The sequence below is a fragment of the Branchiostoma lanceolatum genome, chromosome 19 (assembly GCF_035083965.1).
Source record: "Branchiostoma lanceolatum isolate klBraLanc5 chromosome 19, klBraLanc5.hap2, whole genome shotgun sequence".
In the NCBI taxonomy this organism is placed as follows: domain Eukaryota; kingdom Metazoa; phylum Chordata; class Leptocardii; order Amphioxiformes; family Branchiostomatidae; genus Branchiostoma; species Branchiostoma lanceolatum.
Window position 1 is genome coordinate 5,419,203 of NC_089740.1, and position 9,000 is coordinate 5,428,202.

Here is a 9,000-nt window from a genome sequence, read left to right on the forward strand (position 1 = left end):
TATAACTCAATCACTTTGTGATAACAGTTGCAGAGGAGAAGTAGACTGGTTTACAAATTTAAATTTCAGACATTATTTTATTGCTGCACATGCAATATTATAGGAATACTTCCAGTATCTACTAGTATCAAAGAAGACAGTGGAATTGTCAATGAGAAAAAGACAAGTAGTCATTAACTAACAACAAGCTGACAAAGAATTTCCAAAAATTTATTTGGGTTTTTGACAGAGCTTAGTAGATTCTACTTTTTAGGTTAAGAACAAGATATTTTTCTAGTTTTCTAAATCTGAACTTTTCTTAGATACTGAAAAAAAACATAACAACTTTCAACCAATACAAATCAAGTCGAAAATAAATGTAATTTGAACATCATCTGTGACTTTTGACCTAAAAGAAACAATGGTAAAGTTGTGTTGATCCAAAATAAATCTAGCTGCAACTTCGTCTATTCTACATTAGTACATAATGTTAAATGCAAAATTCACTATGAATAAACTATACATGACTTGAAGAATACAATCTAAGGAATACTAAATACGAGAGGTAAGTTCCCATAAACAAACAAATGAACAAACTTAAATTGAATACAGAATTGTAAATGTTACTGTCATGATAAAATATAACATGATCAAGCAAAATGGTTAGTAATTTATCAATGTTACAACGATTTACAATCTATTCTATAAAGATTCAGTCCAAAGTATTTTTAAATTTCACATTTTTTGTTAACTTCTGATTCTAAAAGATTCAGTCCAAAGTATTTTTAAATTTCACATTTTTTGTTAACTTCTGATTCTAAATTTTGATTATTCAATGCATACTAGCTAGCAACATATTTGGTAACAAAAACTGATTATGATACATTTGCATGAAATGCAAAGAAAAAACTTGTATTCCAAGTAGCTTCCATCCAAAAAGACATCAGGTCCAATGACAATTAAGCCAACAACAGGCTTAACGTTAAGTACTGTACTGTACATAGTGGCCAAGACATTCCATGATTTCGTAAATGGTGTCCCTTGAAAAATCCATGTCATGGCGTCCCTTGAAAAATCCATGTCATGCTGTCCATTGAAAATCCATGTCATGCTGTCCCTCAAAAAAATCCACATCATACTGTCCCTCAAAAAAATCCACGCCATGCTATCCTTTAAAAAATCCATGTCATACTGTCCCTTGAAAAATCCATGTCATACTGTCCCTTGAAAAATCCATGTCATACTGTCCCTTAAAATATCAGTCATACTGTCCCTTGAAAAATCCATGTCATAACTGTCCCTTAAAAAATCCATGTCATACTGTCCCTTCAAAATCCATGTTATGCTGTCCCTTGAAAAATCCATGCCATGCTGTCCCTTACAAAATCCATGTCATACTATCCCTTACAAAATCCATGTCATGCTGTCCCTTGAAAAATCCATGCCATTCTGTCCCTTGAAAAATCCATGTTATGCAGCAGTGTCCCTTGAAAAATTCATGTCATGGTGTCCATTGAAAAATCCATGCCATGCTGTCCCTTGAAAAATCCATGCCATGCTGTCCCTTAAAAAATCCATGTCATACTGTCTCTTAAAAAATCCATGTCATTGTGTCCCTGGAACATCCATGTCATACTGTCCCTTAAAAAATTGATATCATGCTAATACTTGAAAAAAACATTCATGTCTTCATTTCAGTTGGGCGCTTTACCCCAACAAGAGGGGTGTTGCCCAGTACCAAATCAAGATCAATATCAAGATCTATGCCATGGTATCACTTTAAAAAACCCATGGTGTTTAATTTGAAAAATACATGTTATGGTGTCGTTTCATAGCATTTAACAACAACTAACTGACAAGGGAACACCAAATATTGATGTCACATTAGTGACTGTTGCTCAATCAGTTCGTCATTGGTGAACCTCAGAATAGAAATAGGTTGATGGTCTATAAATTGTAACAAGATACATTTCAAGTTGTTTTGAATCTGCAAGCCTCCAACAAGTACAAAAACTACACCGAGTCTTACATAAACCAAGGAGATTATCTTCTGGTTATAGGCACATAACCTCATTTCATAAACCAATGACCACTTTATTTTGTTTGGAACCTGCTTGGCCACATACTAGTCATCACCATCATCATCATCTGTAACGTCAACATCGTTTTTTACAAACCAATGTTCCTTATCTGAACAAGACAGCCTTAAGGACCTTAACTTCTTGATAGGTCTATTGTCATCCTTAGGGTTGGCTGAAGAAGATGGGCCACCTCTTTTTGCTTTAGGATGTGCAATGTCATTGGAACTGGCTGATGCGGATGCAGATGCAGATGCTCTGTTCACTCTGCTAGAAGAGTGAAGGGTGGCTGAAGAAGATGGACCAGTTCTTGCTGCTTCAGGCTGCACAATGTCATTGGAACTGCCTTGCGCAGATGCAGATGTTGATGCTGATGCAGATGTTGATGCACATGCTCTGTTAAATCTGTTAGAAGAGCGAAGAATGGGTGAAGAAGATGGACCAGCTCTTGTTGCTTCAGGTAGCCCAATGTCATTGTAACTGGCTGATGCAGATGTTGATGCAGAGGTTGATGCAGATGTTGATGCAGATGCTCTGTTCACTCTTCTAGAAGAGCGAAGAATGGGTGAAGAAGATGGACCTGCTCTTTCTGCTTCAGGTTGCCCAATGTCATTGGAACTGGCTGATGCAGATGTTGATGCAGATGTTGATGCAGATGCTCCATTTGCTCTGCTAGAGGAGGTAGTAGAAGTGTTGGCTGCTGACTTCAGCCTCATGATCTTGACCAGTGGTTTCATGTGTCTTGCTGGTCTCCATAAAAGACTACTGGCATTTCTCACTGTTGTTTTTGCTTTGGACCCATTGCTGTCTCCTGTTGCGGCACTGGCATCCGGTCTTTCTCGAAACTCTGCAGCTGGCCTGGGAAATTTTTGAGACGTTGCGACATTGGTATGCAGTCTTTTAGGACACTTCAGATCTGAAGCCAGCCTCATCAGGGTAACCAACTGTTGAGTTGTTTTGTCAATGTTGTACATATCCCCTGGGGCGAAAATAGTGCCCAGTCTTCCTCGAAGCCTCGAAGCAAATTGCAGCCTGGCTCGTGCTGCCAGTTCAGCTGTATTGTCACTATTGCTGTCCCTTGTGGCGGCAGTAGTGTCCAGTAGTCCTCGAAGCTCTGAAACAAGGCTGGTATTTTCTCGTGCTGCCATTTCAGCTGTATTGTCACTATTGCTGTCCCCTGTGGCGGTAGTAGTGTCCAGTCTTCCTCGAAGATCAGAAGCAAGGCTGGCGTTTTCTCGTGCTGACAGTTCAGCCGTGTTGTCACCATTATTGTCCCTTGTGGCAGTGTCCAGTCGTTGTTGAAGTTTCGAAACAAGGCTGGTATTTTCTTGTGCTGACAGTTCAGCCGTGTTGTCACCATTATTGTCCCTTGTGGAAGTGTCCAGTTGTTGTTGAAGTTTCGAAACAAGGCTGGTAGGTCTGTGTGTCGTCGTTTGATCTGAGCTGTCACCGTTACAGTTCCCTGACGGCATGGGGAAGGCTATGGGGAAGGCTATGTGGGACAGGAACTTCTGGGCGGCCATGGTGGCTTGGGTGACAGATGAAGTAGCGGCATTACTCTCCTTCGGTATTGCTGGTAGATCCAAAGCATGGCTACACGAGGCTTGAGGCTCGGCGCTCTGATAACGGATATGAGACTTGGGGGACGGTTTGTGTTTCCTTGCAGTTGTTTCTTGCTGGTTGGTAGAAGTGTGGCTACTACTTAACGTATCATCATCATCATCATCCAAAATGATAAGAGTGCCATTGTTGACTGAAGCACTACCAGCTGCAGCTGTGACACAAGTTGATCCAAAATGTACTTTTTTGCCTCGATTCAGCTCATTGTTGTCATGGCTTTTAGCGACAGAAATACTGCTTAGTATTCGTTGGACGTTATGTCGAGGAGAAGCCTGTGAACCACCGCGAGGACTTACCTCGACACTTCCTTCGACAAAGTGCCCCAGTTCCACTAAGCTTGGTTCAAACCTAAGACCGCAAACTTCTTCTTGTAGTGGAGAATATTTCGAACGGTAAGCAATTCCATCTAAAATCGCAGCTGATAGACTGTGACAGTGTGAAGAGATGTCTTTGTACAGTAAGGGTGTGTTACTGTTGATGGCTTCTTCAGCTTGATTCCTACCTTCCAACATCGTGTCTATCAGTCTGTTACACCGTGTCTCCCTTTGGCCGATCTTTTCAAGTTTTCGTTCTCTTCGCTGGCCTAGCTCTTTTAGGAGACTCTTTTTCTGGCGCAAGAGTGTGTGAATAGCGGCAGATGCCCTGGATTCTATCTGCTTTGCGATTTCATCGTGCTTCTCTTGTAGGCGTTGTTTCACGAGAGTGTGTGACTCTTGAAGAGAGAGACCTGCGGAGACCTCACCACTTTTCGCGATAAGCTTTTTCACTTCATCCACCTTGATGGCTTTTTCTTGGTCGATGTGTTTCAGTGTGTGTCCCTTGTGACCAGATTTCAAGCAGGATGTGCAGACGAGAACAGTACACGTGTCACAAACCACCTGGGCTTCCTGTCTGTGGACGTCACACATGTCGGTCTCGTCTGCTTGTTTCTGTTTCTCTTCCTTACACTGTTGGACCTTCTGCAGGACATTTGCGACAAGGAAATTGGTGGGGAAGGCTTGCACTCCTTGTGCTGGGATAGTGATGGCTTTTCTGGAAAACAATCATGATAAAACTAGTTATGAATCACTTTATAATGTAGCAGTAGATGTTCAGAGCATCTAACAATTGCACTACAAAAATCCTCTCCCCATGCATATGGTATTAAGATGTCTTTAACCTTCTCCCTGCTGCCTAACCCAGTAACTAATACAAATTTGGTGCTAAATGGCTATCTTAGCTGGCAGAAGGTTAAGAGTTATGTATATGTAACAGTATTACATATTTTTTAGTTATACCATACTTATGCACAAAGCATGGATGAACAAATGAATAAAACGGATGAATGAATGAATGTATGAACAGAAGTATGACAGATGGATGAACAGATAAATAAAAAGATGGATGAACAGATGCATGAACAGATGGATAAACAGATGGATGTACAGATGCATGAACAGATGGATAAACAGATGGATAAACAGATGGATGGACAGATGAACAGATGGATTAACAGATGAATGAAAAGATGGATGTATAGAATGGATTAGCCTCCGTTGCAGGCTCTGAACCGGCTTTTGGGGGGGGGGGGGCTAAATAATACACTTTTTGCAGCCAGCCCGTAACTATCGGGCAACCCTGTAACTATCAGCCGGCTAGAGCCTGCGTTATTTCGCCATGTCAAAGCGAAATTAAAATCACATTAGGGCGATTAACGCAGAGGTGCGAATTTCCTGCCTATGGTAGACCGCACAATAAGTACAGTACACGCACCTCCCCCAGACAGTTCGCTGTCACGTCCCCCTGACGTGATTGAAGTTTGTGGCAAAATAGTTTGCTAGATCTATTTCTACTGTTCCTAAAGACAAACTTGGGTTATTAAAAGGCAAACGCTAGACTAGTTAACTTAAGTTACTATGTGGATTTTGATCTTGTATGATATGATGACATGTGAGGGAGGGGGCATCTACGATAGCGAAACAAACTTAGCCGGCTGATAGTTACAGGGTTGGCTGATAGTTACCTGCAAAAAGTGTATTATTTAGCCCCCCAAAAAGCCGGTTCAGAGCCTGCAACGGAGGCTAAGAATGGATAAACAGATGGATGAACATGTGAAAAGATGAATGAATGGATGAATGAATGAACAAATGGATGAATAGATGCATGAACAGATAGATGAACAGATGTCCGTGAACAGTTTCATCAGGTTGGTAAGTCACTGAATAAAAAGACTCTTTTTACACAACCAAGAGATTTATTCCACCAACGAACAAGTCAGAATTGCCTTGAAGGTGACAGATGGTAACCAAAACGTCAGTGGAATAAACCTCTTGGTTGTGTAAAAAGAGTCTTTTTATTCAGATGAACAGATGGATGAACAGGTAGATGAACAGTGGATGAACAGATGGATAGACATGGATGAACAAATGGATGAACAGATGGATGAACAGATGGATAGACATGGATGAACAAATGGATGAACAGAGATAAACAGATGTATAAACAGATGGATGAACAGACGGATGAACAGATGGATGGATAGTAATTGTGCAATAACTGAATAAAAGCAACACACCCGCATTCCGGACAATTGAACTGTCCATTGTCAGCCCTCCTGGCCAGCTCCTGTAAACAGTCACAGCAGTATGTGTGCTGACAGGGCAGTGCCTTGGGTTCTCTCAGCTGGTGGTAACAAATTGGACAACTCAGGATATCTTCTTGTATCTCCTCAGAAAGGTTATTGGACGCCATTCTGAAGAACAGTTGTGCTACAGCTCACAACCTGGAAAGCTAGTCTGTAATTATAAGAAATGCAAGAAAATTAGAATATTTCAAACCTCCACAACCATAAGAAATGCAAAATGAAATAAAATAGAATATACTAAACTCCTACAACTATAAGGTTACTAGTATATGCAAGAAAATTAGAATATTTCATTCAAACCTATACAATCATGAGAAATACAAGAAAATTAGAATATTTCAAACCTCCACAATCATCAGGAATAAAAAAAATAGAATATACTAAACTCCTACAACTATAAGATTGTGTGCAAGAAAATTAGAATATTTCAAACTCAAGAGTCGACATATAGAATAGAATCAGCTCTGCTCCTGAGGTGTTGCCAAAAAGTTGTTTTAGTTATGTATCATCTCTTCTAGCTTTGGTACCATACCATTAGAGCCTGAGAAATAAAATATTGTGTTTCCGGGTATGGTACTGAAAAAATAGGGTCGGTAGGAAGGGATTCTTTTTTCCTTCTTCTTTTTTTCAATTTCGGCATAAGTGATTGATTGTACAAGCACAAGTATATCAATAAACTAATCATAGATAAATAAGGAATCACAATGTTTTCTACACATCCCTACATCAACTGTTTAAGGCCTTAATCTAGATCTGTTAACAGAGTCGTGTGAAAGACATGAAGTTGTGTTATTTGATACATGTAACTCTTGATGCTATAGGGGTATCTTGGGTTGAACACCCCAGGGAATATTCCATCATCATCATCATCATCATGGATTACCCCCATGCTAGTATGGCCCCATCAGGCCATTCCAGCCTAATTGCCATGATATACCCAGGTATATATCACTCAGTCAGGCTGTCAGGGGTATATTGTAGCTTGCCACAATATACACTGTACCGTAACTATACAACGTAACTGTTTTCGTACAGGCCAGGACCAGAATTGGGGATTTGGGGGCCGACAGGTCAAAAAGATTAATTAGCCGCGAACCCTGACCCCTCGTCCCAGTAGGGAAACCATTCAGTGCTCTTCACTGTGAATCACAAAGGAGACTGCAGATAATTGTCTGATATGCTAACACATAATAAGGGTTAACACTTTCTGCATAAAACTAAAACATGAGTGGATTCAAATCCTGTCTGAAAGATACTAACATTAACATCATTCTTAACAATAGAAAAATATGTAGAAATAATACTCTTGCTTAGAGATTGAAAAAGGGAATGTGAAAGGTACGTATTGTGGGCCCAAAACTGTAACAAATATTCTTAATTTGAAATTCACCATTCAGACTGACATTTGTACTAGTAACAGATTTGTGACAAATTTTTAACATATTCACATCATTTTGTCCCAATTCCATCATTCATAAACAAGTTACAACGCAAAAGCAAGCTACACAAAATCCCCCTTATTTCTTGCAGTACAATGAATAAGCCAACCATAGCACACCAAGAGTAAGCTTAAAGTTTTAGGTCATCTCTATTTAATAGTGAAAAGATAATAAGAGATGACAGTTGGCTACATGTAACGTTACATGAATGGCAATTGTGTATAAGTTATGTCATATACCGTGATGTAGCCTGCAACTGTCATAATCTTTTAGTTAAAACCTGATGATCTTTGTGTGATGAGAATTTAAAGATATATATTGTGATTTGGGCAAACTTGTTTAGGTACAGGTCCAGACCTGTACCTAATCAATAAACCACTGATAATTACCTGAAACATGATATATTTAATGTTACCTGTGACATTAAAGTAACCTGAATTTTTTTACGTCACAGCCTAACCAATTGTTGAACATAATTTTCGAGGAAATTCTGTAGTGTAAATATCTAAACATTTACATGTAAAAGAAATATCGTGCCTCAACCCAAAAGTAAAATATAAAATCACTAGATGCTCACCCTTTCTGCCCCCCCCCTGCCTTATAAAAACGACTCTTCCGTAAAAAGTGAAAGTTCAGCTCCTTTTTTGCTGACTAGTAGGTTCTCTCAGTCTCTGCAATAGTTCTTTAGAGCTCAGATCGTTCACGTTTTCCTTAAAACACATCTTTTCGTGATAAATTAGACAATTTACTACTAACCGTAGCGTCGAGAACTCCGAGGAAAATGACGCTGGGAATTCCCCGATACTCTCAACACCATCTGTCACAGCGTCTCTCTACCAGACTCCGTAGGATGCGTAGGATATTGCACAAATTGGCAAAAAAGACAGATAATATGCCAAAGAATTCAGCCAGTGGGGAGTATCACCTAGATTACAAGTTGTTATCCCCGTCTAGATGACTAGTTTGTCCCGTTGTTTGTCTATTTAGCCAATTTCTACTATTATGTAGCATCCTTTGCAGTTTGGTACCGAGACTAAGCTATTGTCAGCTGTTGCCAGCTTGCAAAAATTAACCGCTGCAAAATGAAAAATAAATGTATGCAAACACGTTACGTTATATTTTGTCAAGTTGTCTTATTGAAATTGAAAAATTATGGAAAAAAATAATGCATGTCAATTTATTTGAAGTATAACTTTCATTTTTAGGGGCCAATTCATCAAATTCTATGTTGAATATTTGCGTTCAGATGTATGTTTTGGCG

The 9,000-nt window shown here is 39.5% G+C and overlaps 1 protein-coding gene across 1 annotated transcript; it reads right to left on the reverse strand.

Annotated features, from left to right (window-relative positions):
• Positions 1-225: 225 nt before the first annotated feature.
• On the reverse strand, positions 226-6,432 carry LOC136424961 (pneumococcal serine-rich repeat protein-like). The gene is made up of 2 exons (XM_066413616.1): positions 6,232-6,432; positions 226-4,709 (listed from the first exon to the last, which is right to left on the reverse strand). The coding sequence occupies exons 1-2, from the start codon at positions 6,405-6,407 to the stop codon at positions 2,105-2,107; spliced, it is 2,781 nt and encodes a 926-aa protein (XP_066269713.1). The 5' UTR covers positions 6,408-6,432; the 3' UTR covers positions 226-2,104.
• Between the last annotated feature and the right edge of the window lie 2,568 nt (positions 6,433-9,000).